The 19,155-nt window shown below is 33.3% G+C and overlaps 3 protein-coding genes across 5 annotated transcripts; 1 reads left to right on the forward strand and 2 right to left on the reverse strand.

Moving 5' to 3' along the window:
* Positions 1-797: 797 nt before the first annotated feature.
* On the reverse strand, positions 798-3,627 carry lamtor5 (late endosomal/lysosomal adaptor, MAPK and MTOR activator 5). The gene is made up of 4 exons (XM_077224098.1): positions 3,485-3,627; positions 3,336-3,397; positions 1,333-1,450; positions 798-1,152 (listed from the first exon to the last, which is right to left on the reverse strand). Exons 1-4 carry the CDS (start codon positions 3,517-3,519, stop codon positions 1,092-1,094), a joined length of 276 nt encoding a protein of 91 aa, XP_077080213.1. The 5' UTR covers positions 3,520-3,627; the 3' UTR covers positions 798-1,091.
* Positions 3,628-7,349: 3,722 nt separating this feature from the next.
* On the forward strand, positions 7,350-9,618 carry prok1 (prokineticin 1). Its single transcript, XM_077224366.1, has 3 exons — positions 7,350-7,636; positions 8,213-8,338; positions 9,094-9,618. The coding sequence occupies exons 1-3, from the start codon at positions 7,565-7,567 to the stop codon at positions 9,211-9,213; spliced, it is 318 nt and encodes a 105-aa protein (XP_077080481.1). The 5' UTR covers positions 7,350-7,564; the 3' UTR covers positions 9,214-9,618.
* Positions 9,619-13,351: 3,733 nt separating this feature from the next.
* LOC143732370 (uncharacterized) lies at positions 13,352-18,879 on the reverse strand. Of its 3 annotated transcripts, none has more exons than XM_077223380.1 (6): positions 15,280-15,346; positions 14,674-14,982; positions 14,319-14,442; positions 14,109-14,224; positions 13,986-14,023; positions 13,352-13,640 (listed from the first exon to the last, which is right to left on the reverse strand). In XM_077223380.1, the coding sequence occupies exons 1-6, from the start codon at positions 15,317-15,319 to the stop codon at positions 13,467-13,469; spliced, it is 801 nt and encodes a 266-aa protein (XP_077079495.1). In that variant the 5' UTR covers positions 15,320-15,346; the 3' UTR covers positions 13,352-13,466. The 3 variants fall into 3 exon arrangements, with proteins under 3 accessions (XP_077079495.1, XP_077079494.1, XP_077079496.1); XM_077223379.1 differs by having other exon boundaries at positions 14,109-14,227; XM_077223381.1 differs by lacking the exons at positions 14,674-14,982; positions 15,280-15,346 and adding an exon at positions 18,665-18,879 and having other exon boundaries at positions 14,109-14,227.
* Between the last annotated feature and the right edge of the window lie 276 nt (positions 18,880-19,155).

The raw sequence follows: 19,155 nt of genomic DNA on the forward strand, positions 1-19,155 counted from the left end.
TATGTTATGTTTACCCACACATGGTAAGATGATGATTACATTTTCAGTGCTGTTTTTTTGCTCACAAAAAGTTAGACTTTCAGAACATCTACTAAACATTACAAATAATACATTACAGATACAGTACGTCAAAGAATGGGACACAAACTACTTAGCTTGATTTCTTAGCATTCATGCTCCTTTCTTAGTATACCTATTGCATATCATCATCAAATTAACTGCAAACTTGGCAAATAGAAGTCTGAGTCACCAGTCATCATGCATTCAGAAGGAACGCTTCATGACAGGCCAGAGTGACTGATAAAAAATTCAGCAATCTTCAGATACCTAATTCTTTCCCCTCACATGATTTACTGGAGAGAGACCATGACAAAAATAAGACTAATGAATTCTTTGCATTCTCCATATAGCCTAAACCAGTACACTCCAAGCAAACATAACAAAGAAAAGAAAAGAAAAAGGGATAGGGATAATATATTTATGTTATTCCTAAAAAACAATAGTAATAATTATAGTTGCCTCTTTTCAAAAGGTTTTCTCAGCTTACATGTCTCTGTTTAAGAAATAATGACTTATTGACCATTACAGAGAAGGATTCAAAAAACACCTCACCCGTCTCAACTTTTATATTATAAACTGCACCTCAGAATGAAAACACTTTTGCTCTGGTTTGATTATATTTTAGAATCTGCTTCATGCAAATGTGTTACAACTACTGTCTCCTTCTGACTCACTATGGTACTTACACTAAAGCACCTCTCACGTACTTGTGTGCAGTTAGACACAGTCAGAATAAGTTTCCTTAAATAACACAATTTATTAACTGGAAACAATATTGTTTGACCAAAAAAGCAGTAAACACATTTGAACTGTGGTTTATGGTTATAAGAAAGTACAAATATTGAAAAAGAAATTAGTGATTGTGATGAACAAACATCTGATGGTTTCTGATATGAAGGAAGACTTGATCTCAGCCAATCATTAAGCTTCTATGTTGCTGACAAAAGACCTTTACAGATTTTCAAACTCAAAGTAATGGTGTCTAAAAACATGCACACATTCAATATCTGACAATTAGATGCAAACAGAATTCATGATGCCATCTTATGCACGGCCAGTGTAATTGTTCCATGTGTTCTCACCAAAATGTTCCTGCAATAACAGAATTACAAACATTCCCCAATTAATACTTAAAAAGCAGCTGCAATATGTATTATTATAAGTCTCTTTATAATACATTTAGGATGAGGATACTAAGCCTATAAGATCTGGAGTTTGTGTTGTTGCTCTTTGTTCTCTATCAAAATGAAGCTTAATCAAGAAGCTTCTTACCCACAGTCAGACTCCAGGCACACAGTAGGGAAGTCAGTGGGGTCTTTGGTTAGAGAAGCAGCTTGCTTGGCCAGTACAGACACAATTCCTCCATGTTCATCAGAGAGCGAGCCACGGCCTAGAGATTAAAACATTAAAGAAGCTTACAGTTACAGGTCATAAGTCATTCTCATATTATGGTGAGTAATGGAAAAGATTTCACACGTTCAAGAAAACCCATATAAAAGCACAAGTCTATAACCCTATTTTTGATTAAAAAATATGTTTAATGTTTTAACTCTATATTACTCAATTTGCTCCTGTGTGCAGCAGATTATATTTTCTGTGTAGATTTAGGATTTATGGAAAGGACCAGAAAAGTATGTGTTTATTTTATCGGGCAGTTATAGAGAGCATAATTACTGTAGATACATAATTAGCATCATGGTATGGTTTGGTAACCGTATGGCTCAAGCAAAGTCTAAGCTTGCTCGTCTGGTAAAAATAGCGATGAAGACCATAGGGAAAAAGGAACATCAGTATTTTGAGTCATTGTATAAACAGTCAGCCATTTAGCCAAGGCATTGCACATAGAGTATGAATTGTTGCCCTCTGGAAGACAATAATAAATAATAATACACATTTTTTACATTTATTTAGCGCTTTTCTCTGCACTCAAATCGCTTTACATGGAATCTCCTCAACCACCACCAATCTGCAGCATCCTCCTGGATGACACGACAGCAGCCATAGTGCTTTTATTATTATGAATTGTTATTATGTATAATTGCATTTATTGTTTATGGACCCAATTTATTGTCAATGTAAACACCTTGAGGCCAAGACAAATTTCCCCTGAGGAATAATAAAGTGTATATCAGTTTCAATTATATTGTTTTGCACATTAAACAAAGTGGGAAAAAGGAATATTTAAGGAATTTGTCACTGGTCTTATTAATTGCGTAATTGCGACTACGCGTAAACGGCGTAATTTTCATCTCACAATTCTAAGGGGAAAAAAAGTCAGAATTGTGAGTTTACAGTATACCAGTCAAAAGTTTTGAAACATTAACAGGAAGTCTCGTATGATTTATTTAATCAAACATTTAAAACAGTAATACAATTACTATTTAAATTTATTGTTTTCTATTTCAATACATTGAAAAAAAGAAAAAAAGTAACTTGTTCCTGTAATAGCAAAGCTGCATTTTCAGCATCATTGCTCATTCAGTGTCACGTGATCCTTCAAAAATCATTCTAAGATATAATGATCAAGAAACATTTCTTATTATTAATGTTGTAAACAGTTTTTGCAGCTTAACATTTTTGTGGAAACAATGATACTATTCAAACATTTGTGGGTAAGATTTAAAAAAGATAGAGTAATTAATGAGTAATTAAATTAAAAAAATTTTTTAATCTATGGTGGAAATAAGCTTCCATATATTATTACGCTTAATGTATTAGTGAAACAAAATTAAATAATGTAAAGCAGCGTTATTTTACTATTATATTTTTATTAATATTTCATTTTTATAAATACATTTTTTTTGTTACTAACACTTTTTTTTTTTTTTTTGCTTTTTAATTACAATTTAGAATTGTTTATTTCGGTGTTGTTAAGTTTTAGTTTTATGTATTTCTAATTTTAGTACTTCAATTTAAATTTAATTAAGTTTTCATTCAGTTTCATTTTTAGTACTTTATTATTTCAACTAACTAATAGGTTTTTAATCATTTTAGTTTTATTTAATGATAACAACTCTGATGTAAAGTTGTCCATTTTAAATAGTAATGTCGCCAATTTTATGAAAATAAACTGAACAACATTCACAACTTTAGTAACGTTAATTTTCTACTGGCCCAACTACACCTTCACTTGTACACTTATGTAAACATTAACCTAAAATTATTGTTGTTGATGTTGCTGAAAAAATAAATAAATTAATGGACATGTAAACTACGCAAATACGGTCGTTACTGACATCATGACCCAGTGGATGAACGAGACAAACGAGACTTACATCCTAGATTATGGCCTTGAGCGTCTGTGCACAAAACCCCAACAATGGCAGGATTTTTCATCCTAGTGTAAGAAAACAGATTAGTAAAGCAACACACAAAATAAGTAGGCTATATATGCTTGGTAAAGAACGATCATTTTTTCACGTACGTATCATCAAGATGCTGTTCCAGAGCACCCTCCATAATAGCGGCTTAAATAACGATGTTAAATTAACAGTAAGAGTAAATATTGTGGAGAGAGGGGAAGCGGCAGTTATTATTAGGACTACTTCCGGGATGTCAGCTGACATCCTAACATGCGACTCAAACACTACGGCGTCCTCCAAGGAAAAAACACTAAGCGAATATGATCTAGCGCCATCTAGCTCAAGTCAGCATTGTCAGTAAATAAGAAAATATTGTAAGCAGCGAAACACTCGCCATGTAGTCTGTAATGCAATATGTGTTTTGGGTTAAGTTTAAGTTAGTGTAACAGACTTATGACAGGAGAACTGAGCAATTTTCTGCGCAGTCAGACTTGCTGAAAGCTGTTGTTTTGCTGGACCAAAATCACCAAAATGGTTTAAGACCAGCTTGTACCACTTAAAAAACAAGCTACAATGTACCAAAAACGCAGCAACCAGCTTTAGACGGATGTTTCTGCAGGGCTATTATTTGCAGATGGTCACATATGATTCAGTGTCAAGATAAACATTTTTTTTCTCCCTCTACTTCCCTTTTTTATCAATAATAGTACATCCTTAAAGAATTCTTTAAAAATTCTTTAAAGGACAAATGCATCCAGTTAACATTTAGCTGTCATTGTCAATGAGAATGTGAATGTTCACTGTTGATATCTCTAGATGACCCCATGCTCTGACCAAAAGCAGAATAAAAGACCAGTCCTGCTCCTCACCAGCAATTGTATTTGAGGAGTTCTTTATCAGAAACTGATGCTATCTTCTCTATTTTGAACTTATGGCACTCTGTTTTTTGTTTTTCGTGAGCCACTTTTGATGAAGACGTTTTACTCTGTCCATTATATAATACATAAAATATATGTTTGTATGTATATCATATATCTAGACTGTGTATACTGTACATTTCAAAAATGCTGCCTTCCATTTTGTATTTGTGCAAATTGTGCAGTATAAATCAGCTTATTGAGCTCAATATAAATGCAAACGGAATGAAGTAGAGCAACATAGAGCCCAGTAGAACTGATTCAGGTTTCCAGAATGTATGCAGCCTTATGGGTACCACATTTATTAGGTCAATTTCATTTATTTACTTTCTCTCTCGATTGATTAATTAATAATATACTAGGATCCTAAGTGCCAAGATATTTTAACTGCTTTTACAAACTTCTACTACTAATATATCGAATCAATGAAGTATTCGTTCTACTGTGTGTTTATGCTCTTATTGTGCCAAAATGACAAGATATTTGTGTGTGTTATTAGTGTGCTGATAATTTAGTTTAATTAGTATGAGAATTATTAGGTAAATATCATTATATATAATGCATTATATAATTATTAAATTATAATTGTCATTATCTGATTAATATAATATAATATAATATAATATAATATAATATAATATAATATAATATAATATAATATAATATAATATAATATAATATAATATAATATAATATAATATAATATAATATAATAGCTCACCTCTATTTGGTTCAATGCTCACATTGCATCTATTATGAAGTTATGTTTAACAGCAGCGTCCAAGCAATTTTACTCAACGTAGGTTCTTCCCTTCTGGCAACGCTTGATGATTTCTGACCAGTCCTGTGCAGTTAGAGCCAAGTTGGTCTGCTGACGGGGCAAAAAGTTGCAATGTAATTACGTGGCCCGGCCGTCAGTGGCATCCATCACTTTCACTGCAGCCAAGAAATGCACTGCTGACTAACCAATGGCATTTTCATGCTCTCGCTAAACGTAAATCAAATTCCACCAGATAGGACTGACATTTTCCAGTCGGCTATCCTTCACTCCATTTTCCGTCAAGTTGGATATTTTATTTAGCTATAATTTCAAGTAAGCTCATTGATTCTGTATAATTGCATTCCATCACGTATCTCCAACCCAGGGGCTTTGATCATCAGCAGTTCATACAGGCCATATCCACATTTCCATACATCTGTCTCTGATGAAAAGAGAGTGCCTGACTTCATAAAGTGCAAGGCCACATAAGACGTCATTAATTTATTTCTTTAAATGTATTGTTAGCTGAATTATTGGTCAAAAGCACTATCAGAATATTTAACCATGCATGACTTTTATGAATGGCAGCCGTTCTAATTCTGTGTAAAACTGCAGAGCTTTGCATGAAGTTCTGCAGGCGCTGATTCAGTGTAGGCCTTCCGATGACCTCACGGCAGCAAAAGCTGAAGTACGAGACCAGATTAAACTTGACACCAGAAATTGAAGAGTCCTTATTTTTAAAGTCCCTTCATGAGAAATGTACTGTTTGTAGTGAGTAGGGCACATGTGTCCGCGATGAGATGTAATTACTCTGGTTACTGCTGGGTCACAGAAGTTTTCAGGCTTGAGAGGACATGATGTCGAATACGTTTAACAGTCTGTGAATGAGTGGCACATTTAAGACTTGTAAATAGGAAATTGTCAGTGAATGACAGTCCATATTATGTCATGGGGTGACTGTAGGCTTAAACGTCTCAAATTAATTGACAAGTACTTAATTTGTTGTGATTTACCTGGAAGCTGCATCATATTGTCAGGGAGTAAAAATAAACGTTTCTCTCGTCAACCCCTTGAACTGATGACTCATTTCCTATGAACTTACTTGACTTGTGTTGGTACTCTGAAACTTGGCTGCAAGACTGACATTACTCTGGCACTGTAAAGGGTGATGAACCCTAATGATTCCAATCAGAAGGTGATAATTATGGCCCGTGGACTCCTGTAAAATGAACAAGTGCCTTGTGGAGAAGTTAATAAGGGGAAAAAATGTAATTAACAAGCTGTGCATGAAACCGGATGCATAGAGGATATTAGATGATGGTTTGAAGGATTATTTCTCTTTGACAATGGAGTAAATCATTTTAAAATATATATTTTTAAATGATTGTTTACATCATTACAAATCTCCTCAAATTTAAAATATGAAAAAAGATATATTACAATATTCTTTTAGTTGCACAATTTAATAAATTAGAGAATCTAACTGCAGATACTAAAAATTATACAAACTATTATACTTACAAAAACATTATGTTAATCAATCAATCAATCAATCAATCAATCAATCAATCAATCAATCAATCAATCAATCAATCAATCAATCAATCAATCAATCAATCAATCAATCTAGAGGATTAACTGAAATATTACACAGTAATTTGTGCTCTAGTGATTCCCAACTGGGGATACTTGGAAAGAATTTGATTTGTTAAACCTATAAAAGTAAAGAAAAAAACTGATTTAAGTTCCTTTTAAGAAAAGAAATAAAACACCAAATTAAGAAACAAAATATTGTGTTTTTTATGAATTTCTGTGGATGACACTGATAATATTCGTGTTACTGTTTACTATATGTGTAAATATATAGTAAACCACATATCAGCTGTGATTTTATTAAATTCTGTCTTTAATTGTATTAATGCTATTGTGATGATAAATGATATTCGGTATAAAATGAGTTGACAGTATGAACACATTTCAGGTTTCAGTGAAGGTGTACAGACTTATTGCTTGGGACTTTTGGAGACGTAAGCCAAAAACAAAGTTTGGCAATCAATGCTCTTCTAAATTTAACTCAGCTGATTAATAACCACACATATCCAATAAAAAACGTGCTAATAGCTGGTGTCATCAGGAAGGATTCGCTTGAAGTGAAACATCCAGTAAAGGTCTCTTCTCCATCATCCGGTCCAGCGTCATACAGAAAGAGATGACGAAGTCCCTGCGGAGGTGTGGGTGGGGGGGGAAAGAGGGGCGAGGGGAGATAAAGAGAAAGAGAGATGGAGAAAGAAAGAGAGAGACAGAGCCAGATCTCAGACCTTATTTCAGAAGTTACCAAATACTCCACACTCTGAGACAGAAGGTTAAGAACAGCAGAGAAGTCAAATCGTCTCCTCAGGGCCATAGAAAATCCTCTGGGAGCTCCGCAGGACAGAAGGAAGATCAATAGGGAGATTTAGAAGACTGAAAAAAGATAGTTTGTGCTCTTAGTGTTTTGTGGTGTTTGTCCCGCTGCTGCTGCTGCTATGAGCAGGGTGTTGATACTGTCCGTGCTCCTGCTGTCCCTGAGCTGGTGCAGATGTGCCGTCATCACAGGGGTAAGTCTATAATCTCACTACATTTACTCTGTCATTTTTATTTCATTTTAGTTTTTATTTATCATTCATTTATGCAATTATACATCATAATGAATAGTGTTCAGTTGGTTTCAATAACTAATAGTGAAAAAAGTTGTTTTATATTTCGCCAAAATAGAGTGGTAACAATTTACAATAAGGTTTCATTTGTTAACATTAACTAACATTTACCCTTGAAACATTTTCATTTAATAAAGAATAATAAATATATTGCAAGATACACTTAAAAAAACAGACTTACCAAGCAAGTGGCTTTCTCCTTGTTGGTCAATCAAAGGTTCTGAACATTCTTGGTAAAATTATAGAAAAAACAAACTTTCTGAGAAAGGCATTATTTAATCTTATTTATAAGTCAAATATTTAACAAAGGTCATTTGCGCTCCTGGCATTGGAGAATGCAAATAGAAGCTCAACAAAATGAGCAAATACACTATATCATTTGTACAAAATTGTAATCTTACAAGTAAACAAAGCCAAAGCAAGATCTTATACGTACATACAGTATGTGACGTATTCTGTGCTGTGTTTGTGTGTCAGGCGTGTGACAGGGATGTGCAGTGTGGCGTGGGTCTGTGCTGTGCAGTGAGTCTGTGGCTCCGAGGCCTGCGTATGTGCACACCACAGGGGCTGGAAGGAGACGAATGCCACCCGTACAGCCACAAGGTATACAGATACACTCACACACACACTGTACAGAGCCATGAGAGACCCCTCCGGAAACTCAAAACTGTGATTTGACTGGCTGGCTTGAGGGAACCCAAGCTTAACAGTTATAAGAAGACAAAGAGAAAAATAGAGACTAGGAGAAATAGAGAGAAAGAGCAAAATGGAGATAGACTAGTCAGAACGGACAATAGATGGTCACACAACTCTAAATTGAAAAGAAATACTCGGATTCAAGAATGCAATCTCTTTTTAAACAGCGGATCTGATTGTGAGGTTAACATGCAGCCAGAAAGGACTGAGAAAGGCTTTAAAAGAATCTGCTGATAAGTGTAGCTGATATCGATCGAATGTCTCACAGATCAGGGCTGTTTATCACTGACGGACAGTCTCAGACTGATACAGAAGCTTGGCCATTCAGCGTAAGCTACGAGGTGAAGAAAAGCAGATTTGGGGGGTGTTTGTAACTCAATGATGACTGATAAAACTGACAAGATCCTTAAACAGAAACCTATAGAGTTCTGTATAATCTTGATTGGCTGACCTAACATCTGCAAAGATTTAATTAGAATGGTGACGTCTTTACACCAGTCATGGTTTAAAAATAAATGGTCTTAATTTTATTAATTTGAATGTAGCAATTCATGTTTTTTTAATCAATGGCTTGCTGATCAATAATAACAATAAATGATTTGAAATAATAATATAATGTAGTGATTAATAAAGTTAATCTGTGTGTTTTGACTTCGCTGCAGTTTCCTTTCCCGGGGAAGAGACAACACCACACCTGCCCCTGCCTGCCACATCTGGTCTGCACCAGCTACAGCGACAACAGATATCGCTGCAACAGCGACTTTAAAAACATAGACTTTTAACACTGGAAAGAGTGCAAGAAAAGAGGAATGGAGGAGGGGAATACTTGAAAGCAGGATAGCACAAGAAGATTAATAACAAGTGCCATAGCACCTTTCTGCTCATTTTTATTTTTCACTCTCATGCACTTTGCACTACAGAAATGCAGACATTCATTATTCACAGTGGCGCAAGGTCTACCTTTAGAATCAGTGGTTTACCTTGGCATCCACTACACTTGATAGTAAAAGCAAAGTTAGTCTCATCACCAGATTACTTTTATGATGTATACACCTTTATGCTGTGTACAAACATAGACATTTTGGAATGTGCTAAGGAGGGAGTCATATTTCTGAATAATTTATCTTCAATATGCTGTAAATATGTTGAAGGCTTAGTTATTGTAAATAAAATATAATCAGTCTGAATTGTCTTTGTGCTTTTTTCACTGTGTGAAGAGTGAATGTGAACTGGACCTGTTCATGCATTCAGACTTTTTGATGCCTTCCCCTTAATGTTTCTGTAACAAAGTATATGATGGGAAAAAATAATATATATTTTTAAAACATTAACAGTTTTGAACTAGCATCAAATCACTCCTGACTTTCTCTGAAATGCAAACCTAACGCTCAAGGTGAGATTAAATGGTATTAAACATCACAAGCAAACAAAAGTGTTTCATCCCAAACAGGGAACATTATAAAGTTCTTCCAGAAACGTTAATAGAATGTTCGTTAAAAGTTATCTGGTCTTTAATAAATGTTCTCAAAATGTTAGCACAAAAACTTTATTTATAGGCTACATCATTTATGGATTTTTTTCCCTGAAACAATTTAGTTTAATGTTTGTCTAATGTTTTTAAATGTTATTAATTGCTTCAGAACATTCAGAGAACATTCAAAAGTAATGTTCATAATGTTTGCAGAATTATAAAATGGAATGTTCCCTAACATTCTTTTTATAAAAAAATAAAAAATAAAATAAAAACTGGACTGTTTTAAAACTGGAAGTTTTGAAAGTTGAGGGAACATTCAGAAATAACATGTTCATAACTTAATGGGAACGTAAGCAAAATGCTCTTAGAATAATATTTTAGTTATGTGGTATATTATGCTTAATAAAAAGGTTTTTCTATGAATACCATATTGCATTAAAGACAGTAAAATACTTGCAGAAATGGCATAAAATGCTATATTTCAAATTTCTATTAAAAAAATACAACAGTAAAATATTACAAATAAAAACAAATAATCATTGTTAACATGTATTAGGGTGTCAACACTCACTGAAAAATCTATTTGATTTTCCAAGATACTAATGGAAGCAAAATACTGGAGAAAAAAATATGCCCTAGACCTCCAAAAATAGATTTCCCAATTTTATATACTTTCAAAATGAGAAATAATAGATAAGACATATGCATTAGCACATATAAAACATAAAGGTTTATGAATGTAAAAATGTAAAATAGAAAAATAGGTGCAATACAGAACATGAAGCATTGTTGTCAATATTACACAATAGTCATTCATCTTTAGAAATGTGTAAATTGAAGATAACCATTTTACCCTTCTTTTTTTTAAATTTCACTTCTTGTTAACAGTCTACATCTGTTCTGTATGACCGGAGCAATCTGAGTTTCACTTCATAGAATGTTAAAAAAAAAAAAAAACTATTGCAGTATCTATTCAAAGATGGTTCCTATGAACTCTGCAGTGAACACTTCTGGCTAAAATGGATAAGTCAACAAATAGTTTCATAGGTTCTCTATTCATCCTAAATAAAATGATTGAAATTATAATTATTGCATCACAAATTGTCATCCTGCGCGTTTCGTTCTGTCAAACACCCAAATTTAACAATATACAGTTTGAGAGTAAAGACTAAGAGTAATTCATTTTTAGCTTCATATAGAGACATTACACATTTTTTACTATATAGATGTTTTGAGGCATTTATTATCATAATTTATATGTGATATTATCATATCAAACAGTGTTGCATTAATAGTTTAAAATTTAGTCATAATTTAAAAAAAATATCCATTTATCAGCCAAAAAAAAATCTAAACAATGAAAATATTATAGAAAACAAACATCATGCAAATACATATACAAATGGATTCGCCCCACCCAATCTGATATTGTATGGCTAGATATAGAACAATCATTATGCAAAGAATTAAATATAGCTGACATACCATTCCTCACCAAATCAATTAAACAACACACATGTTTTAAGGCAGTAACTATAGCCACCACTCTGACAGCCTGGTGGAAATTTCACCAAATCACTAATTCTACATTAGCTCCATCTAACCTCACCCCACTGTGGAACAACCGTGACTTTATAAGCAATAAAAAAACATTGAACTTTCACACATGGGCGGAAAAGGGTATCACCCACATTAAGCATATTTTCAAATCTAACACATTTAGACCATTTCCGGAACTGGCCCAGGAGTATGGCATCGGGAACAACGAATTTTTAAAATACCTACAACTCAAATCTTCTGTTCTGACAAAAATAAACATCAGAGACACAAATTTAGAACTTCCACCGGCAATATCAGACTTGGTCAACATTTCCTCTCCAAAGAAACTTCTCTCTAAAATATACAAAATGATCTCAAATCAACTTCAGACCATATACTTACCAACAATAAAATGGGAAAACGATCTATCAATAGCCCCTGATGCCAACTTCTGGACCCAAATCTGTAAAAACATCTATCACATGTCCAAAAATTCGAATCTTCAGTTAATACAATACAAAATACTTCACAGAACGCATTACACGGGCAATAGATTAGCTAAAATGGGATTCACATCAGAAATTTGCACACATTGCAATCAAAATTCTACAGATACATACATTCATGCAACCTGGCACTGCACTCCAATCAAACACTTTTGGGAAGAGGTCACACAGGCACTATCAACTATAGTTGGCTGCCACATCCCAATGTCGCCTTCCCTTTGCTTGCTGGGGGACCTCACAATAATAACTGATAAAACCATAAACTCTAAAATACTCCTCACAGCTCTAGCCATCGCCAAGAAAACTATCCTCATGAACTGGAAAACCAGAAATAAATTACACATTAACATCTGGAAAAATCTTATAACAGACTTCATGGCAATGGAACTCGCATCTCCCCTTCATAATAACACATCTGAAACTGATCCCTGCCGTCCAACACTTTCTGACCTCTTACAGCTATGAATCCTTTCTCTGTTTTCAACTCTGACTTCTCTCACCTTCTTACTCAACCCACGAATATTCATATTAGTTGTTTAAACTTGTTTCTGTCATCATTGTTATTGCTATCTTTACTGTTACTGTTATGATTACTAATTTCACTTTTTTTTTTTTTTTTTTTTTTTTTTCATTGTTGTAACTACTGTTGTTGCTGTCTTTTGCTCTTACCGTTATGATCACCACTGCCATCATCATTGTCATTTATTATTATTATTAATATTATTATTATTATTATCATCATCAATATTGCCATTGTCAATGCTGTTTTAGAATTAGATATCATTGTCATCACTAGTGCAATAACTTCCCCCTTATCTCTTCATGGGTTTTTAATGCACCACAACATAGAATAAAAAAAAAAAAAAAAAAAAAAAAAAAAAAAGAAGGATTAAGGATATATGGAAAAACCTCACAAACACCAAGGCAGGCTAGACAGGCGAGAAGTGGTTTCAACGGTACAGCATCTCTGTCCCAATTTGAGACACTCTCGCACTGTACTCCCTATTTTAATGCACCTTAGACATTGCACATAACACACATAACACAAAAAAAAAAAAATTAAAAATTAAAAAAAAAATAGGAAAAGATATGGACTGATGAGATGAGGGGGAAGGTTATATTATATTACCTTATATTATATTATCTTATTATGTCGTATTTTATGCAGGATTGACAATGGCAATTATTACATAGGAGGAAGGATGGAAGTAAAAAATCTACCAACACAATATTGGCAATATGGTGGTAGTGGGAAGTGGGATGGTGATGGTAATAACAATGGTAATACATAATAAACGGTTACTTTGTTTACGCATACACACACATACACATAACCACACTCACACCCGCACACATACACACTTAAACACTTAAATCACTCTTGTCACTGCTGGAAGTATGGATTTACAAGATTGCTCACTACTGCACTATGTTGGTTTGTTTGTATGTATGCCTGATTGTTAAATAAAAAAAAAAAAAAAAAAAAAAAAAAAAAGAAAACAAACATCACAAATGTTTATGCTGGTGCTCTCAAAATAGTGGAGTATTCTACACTTCCCTCTGTTGTGAATGTCCAGCTTGAAGAAGGATCAGCGTCTCCTGGACTGCGTATCTGTAAATTGGCATAAAGTTCAGATGGATTCTGGTAGGGCTTGAAGTCCACCATAGAGTAGATGACGCTGTCCTGCTCCTGTGGAGAGATGTTGAGCAGACAGGGTTTGATTCTACAAATCATCCATCTCTATCAAGCTGTTCCCTTTTACAGATGAAGATGATTACAGATCAGCATACTGAGATATTATGAATAAGAAATGAAAAGATTAAGCAGTATGCAAGTTGTGGTCGAACACGTCATCGGTCAACAAATGTCAATTTTACCCCATAATAAACCTTATTTGTAGCATGACTGATGTATGTATTATAGAAGTGGGAGATATATAAAAATAAATAATCTGTAATTTACACTTAAATATCTTATATCTGTCTGGGACTAAATAAAAGTCATTTATCAATTGAAAATGTATGTACTCCTTACCATTGTGGTATTAGCAGAACCACAAGTTCCACTTATTTCTGTGGTAGAAAAAAAAAGCGATGTTCAACCAAAAAGATAGATTGCCTTAGATAATTGAAAATAATCATCGTACATTGCACCTACCTGTGGATTTGTTCTTACTGGTCTTTAGACGATAGACAATCATTGTCACTGAGATGACAGCAAACACCAGAACACTTAAAACAACAGCAAGCGTGTAGGGTGTTCTCCAGCTGTCACTGCTTAATGTTGTGTTGTGTTGTGTTACACAGATTAATGTCTATTACTACACTCATTTAATTGTAAGGGGCTAATATTTGTGACAAAATTTACCTGAGTTTCCCTGCGTCATTCTCAGAAACAATGGGTGTAGAGGGAGAAGAGGGCCAGACTGCTGGCTTGATGGAGGATTTTGGCAAGAGAGGAGCTGTGTTTACTCCACTCAGATCTTTTAAGCCTATTTGTGTAAAATACAAATATTTTTACATTTTAATATTACAATTTATTTAAAAAAAAATGTGAACTATAAACTAATATTTAAATACAACTTCCAAATGAGAATGACCAACGCATAGCCCATAAAAGACTGATCATTTGATTACAAAAATAATTATCAACCCTTAATCAATGTATGCCAAAAAAAAAAAAAAAAAAACAACAACATTAATTTATAAAAAGAAAATCTCACCAGAAACTGTAACTTCAACACTTTCAAAGGTGTCAGGGTATCCACTGAAACCACATCCGTACATGCCAGCATCCATTACACTCGGGTCCGTAAATATTACTTCAAATTCTCCATTGTAATTATTGATTAATATTCTTCCTCGATACAGGGAAGAAACTTGTCCTTTATTATTCACAAAGGGGAAACACTCCGACTGATGAAATTTACAGCACATTTTCACAAGACTATTATAATTTGGGTAAAGGGAATATTTTAAAATAATTTGCCCTGATGAATAAATCACATGGAGTCCTTCGGCTGGATTCATTCCTGAAAAACATTTTCTGAACATTATTCTTCTCTCATTTTGAAATTTAGATTATAGACATAATCCCATAATTTATTGCTGCATGAAATATTGAATTTTATTTTTGAAAATGATACAAATAGATTTAAGTTCTAATAATAGAGTTTCGTAAAAATCAATACACAAACGTTTTTAAATTGACCTAAAACAGATTTTTTTTTAAAATCTGCTATCAAATTTAATTAGGGAATTACAATCCTAGTGATTCTTTTGCTCCATAATCTTTTAAAAAGAACAAAAAAACTAAGAACCATTCTCACCGTTCTTCAAGAGCACAAGAAGAAAGAAAATCAGCTTCATTTTCCTCTCGAACAGTTCAAATGTTCTTCAAAACTTCGGCGAGATTTATGTTGTTCTTCTGTCAAATTGAGGAACAAACTATCTAAATATAAGACCATGACGAACAACTGACAGAAAAAGGAAGTGTGGCTTTGTTAAAATGATTTTCTCCAAATGTGTTAATCAAGCCTGTTGTCAAGTAATGGAAACCAGAGATTTCTTAACCACTAACAGTACTAAGTGAACATTATGATTTCAATACTAATATCTTTTGCCATCTGTGGCATGTTTTTGAACACATCATAAAATAATTTTGGTGGCTCTCTCAGTAGCATATGAGACACCATCATGCTTAAACCTTGCATGTTATATTAACAAACATATCTTCTGCACAAAATTATATCCAGTTTATTTAATCTAAGTCAATTTATTTTGTTGTATCCACCATTAAGAGTATTGTTAGATGTCAATAGAATATAATACGTGATTTATCTCATGATTTACAACCAGCATTTAGACTGAAAGTGTGATGTCAAATTTAGTGAATGTCTTATTTTATACTTTTTATTCTCACTATTTATTTCTGAACTTTTTGCAGACCCACTTGCAACCCGTTGAGGGTGCCTGCATGGACGCCATTTTGATTTACATCACCTCTGGTATGGTTTTCCTCCTGACCCTCGATCATCTTTCTTGCATTTGAGAACATGACTGAACATTTAAATGAAGACAACTTTATTGGGGAAATGGTTAAAGGTCTTACTAGATTGCGATAATGAGATAATAACGTCTCTATCCATCAAGAAAAGAACACCAAAAATTACTTAAACATGCTTTTATTGTGGTTTGCTTTATGGTAACACTGCTATTTCTGCAGAATCATAATTTTCATATTCATCGTGAGCGATTTGTCCATGATTCATCTAAGAAGAGAATCACAATCATACGTTATATAGTTTTGTTGATAACGTACTGCTGTTACAGAACATTTGAGGCTGTTACAAGCTTCCAAAGCATTTTTTAATCAAGAAAATGTCCTATTATAAATGGTATTTAATACTAGACTAACTGTTTACAGTAAGTCATATAGAGTGTGTTTGACAAAAGAAATACACAAAACAGTTCTATTATCATAAAGCTACACAATTTACACCATTCCTGCAGAATTATGAAGGAAAACATTTATTAGGGATTCAAATTTTTCAGTTATGGATATACTGTGTTAAAGAGCACATGCTAACCTGTATTTGGTTGCCTTGAGATTCCATAAAAAGCTGTTGAGGGATTAAATATTGAAGTCCATCCTGAGAGTTGATATACTGAACCTGGGGAATGGAAGATAGAAAACGATATTGGACTGTGATTTGATTATATCTGAGAGTTTTAAAAATATTTATTTGAACATGAATTTTCAGTGCTGGGTAGATTGCAAATTGTAGTCAGTTACTGATTACAAATTACATGACAAAAATTGTAGTTGGTCACATAATCCATTACATTACACATTTAAGGTAATAATCTGACTACTATATGATTACTTTTTAGATTACTTTTGACCTAACTTATTTATCGCATTGATTCTTGTACCATAAAAATACATAGAGAAAGTAAAATACGAGGATGTGAGGCGATCTGGCTGCAACATCTGTAAGGCTAGGGTTGATTCGGCTAAATCATACACATTTTAAATTTAAATAAATAATTGTAAAATAAAAACAATCAAAATAAAACACTTACTAAAAAGACAAAAAACATTTAATTTGTTTCATGTCAAGTGACCATTAACCAACATCAGAGAACATGAAAGTAATTTTATTATTTATGATTATTTGTATTATTATTATTATTATTAATTGTATTAATGACCTAACATATTAACTTAAAATCACAGGGGTACTTCAAGTAAATATATTAGGTCAAAGAATCCCTGCATTGCATGTCATATGAAATTATGTAAATGTGTACATTTTAATGTGCTTGAAAGCTAAACACATGAATACATGACTCACTGAGTGCTAATTCAGTTAATGTGTCTGTCAGGAGTTGGTTAGATTATGTTGAAATGTTTAGAAGACACTTGTTTCTGTAAATCCAGTGATCAATAGCTGAGTGGCTCTCAGTTTTCAGTGATATTCACATGTGGCTGTTCTGTGTGTATGATTCCATAAACCTGGAAGACCTTCTGAATTCATATAAGCAGTAGGATTTTTTAAAAGAAAGAAACATTTTAAATAGATATTTTTTTAAAAGTAGTAATTAGGAATTCATATCCTACAGGCATAGGAAAACATATCCTACAAAACATAAGTGTTTTTTTGACATGTGTACAGAAAGTACTGCATACCGTACTGCCAATGTGAAAATAACATGCTTTTGTAAACATGTAATAATAAAAAAGTAACTGTAGTCTCTTTACAACTATTTTAAAACGTCATATAATATAGCAATTAATTTCAGGAATTTTATTACGTAATCCAGATTACATGCGATCAGTTACTACCCAGCACTGCCTATTTTGATAGTGATTGTTAAAAACCATTCCATATTTATCTGAGTGTACAAAGAAAAGTATGGATATTGTTCAGCCATTATATTTAAAAATCAAAATTAGTGGCATTGATACTCAAAATTGCAAACAACCCGTGGATTGTTTCTTCCGATTATTTAGAAGGAACACAAGCAGAGTCGCTGAGATGACAGCAAACACCATAAGACTGAAAACAGCAAGTAGCGTGATGGATGTTCTCCAGCTGTCAAACATGTTATGTTTGTCATGTTAATATTAAAGATTAAAGATTACATTCATTCAAAAATGTAAATTCTGTCATCATTTACTCTCCCTCATGTCGTTCCAAATCTGTATGACTTTTTCATCAGTGGAACACTTTTTCTTTTGGTCCATAAAATGAAAGTCAGTTGGGTTCAATGTCCTTTGGACCCCAGCATCTTCAAAATATCATATTTTTTGTTTAGAATACATGGAACAACACAAGGTCGAGAAAATGATTATAGTTTTTTTTGTGGGCGAACTGTCCCTTTAAGAATTGGAATTTTTAGACCATCATATAGGCTATGTGACATCATTTACCCGAGTTTCTCTGCATTGTTCTCAGAAACAATGACAGTAGTTGGAGAAGATGACATCCAGACTGCTGGCTTCATGGTTGAATTTGGCGAGAGAGGAGCTGTGTTTAGCCTACTCCACTGAGATCTTTTAAAGCTGCAGTCGGCAAGATATAATTATTTCAAAAGTGATAAGACTACAAACTCCAGATTAGCATGAGCAACACATATTAGACTGAAAAGAAATAATTATTAATCAATGACTGCAAAAGGCTTTCATTTATAAATGGTTCCAAGCCTTACCAGAAACTGTAACTTCAACATGTTCATAGGTGTCAGGGAATCCACTGAAACCACGTCCGTACATGCCAACATCCATTACACTCATGTCCATAATTTTTACTTCAAATTCTCCATTGTAATTATTGATGAATATTCTTCCTGGATACAGGGGAGCAACTTGTTCTCTATTATTCACAAAGGGGAAACACTCCGACTGATGAAATTTACAGCAATCTTTTTCATTGCTATTATAATATCAGTCAAAGGAATATTTTAAAATAATTTGCCCTGATGAATAAATCACATGGAGTCCTTCGGCTGGATTCATTCCTGAAAAAAATGTTCTGAACATTATTGTTCTCTCATTTTAAAATTGAGATTATAGACATAATCATACCTTTTACAGTTGCTTTACATCTATTATTATTTTATGTGTAACATTATTATGAGAATAATGAAATTATTTTATTGAATTAATATAAATAAATTAAGTTTATGTACATTTTTAGTAC

This window comes from Siphateles boraxobius, unplaced genomic scaffold (genome assembly GCF_051911475.1).
Source record: "Siphateles boraxobius isolate OS27281-9 unplaced genomic scaffold, OSU_SipBor_1 9, whole genome shotgun sequence".
Taxonomy (NCBI): Eukaryota; Metazoa; Chordata; class Actinopteri; order Cypriniformes; family Leuciscidae; genus Siphateles; species Siphateles boraxobius.

Excerpts from the sequence above, each read along its gene's own strand:
- LOC143732370 (XM_077223379.1), bottom strand. The coding sequence starts at position 15,319 with ATGAAGCTGATTTTCTTTCTTCTTGTGCTCTTGAAGAACG. Across the intron at positions 14,983-15,279 it reads TCTTGTGCTCTTGAAGAACG|GAATGAATCCAGCCGAAGGA; the intron begins GTGAGAATGGTT and ends AATGTTTTTCAG. Across the intron at positions 14,024-14,108 it reads CAGTAAGAACAAATCCACAG|AAATAAGTGGAACTTGTGGT; the intron begins GTAGGTGCAATG and ends TTTCTACCACAG.
- lamtor5 (XM_077224098.1), bottom strand. The coding sequence starts at position 3,519 with ATGGAGGGTGCTCTGGAACAGCATCTTGATGATAC. Across the intron at positions 3,398-3,484 it reads GAACAGCATCTTGATGATAC|GATGAAAAATCCTGCCATTG; the intron begins GTACGTGAAAAA and ends TTCTTACACTAG. Across the intron at positions 1,451-3,335 it reads TCAAGGCCATAATCTAGGAT|GCCGTGGCTCGCTCTCTGAT; the intron begins GTAAGTCTCGTT and ends TTTAATCTCTAG.
- prok1 (XM_077224366.1), top strand. The coding sequence starts at position 7,565 with ATGAGCAGGGTGTTGATACTGTCCGTGCTCCTGCTGTCCCTGAGCTGG. Across the intron at positions 7,637-8,212 it reads GATGTGCCGTCATCACAGGG|GCGTGTGACAGGGATGTGCA; the intron begins GTAAGTCTATAA and ends TTTGTGTGTCAG. Across the intron at positions 8,339-9,093 it reads GCCACCCGTACAGCCACAAG|TTTCCTTTCCCGGGGAAGAG; the intron begins GTATACAGATAC and ends ACTTCGCTGCAG.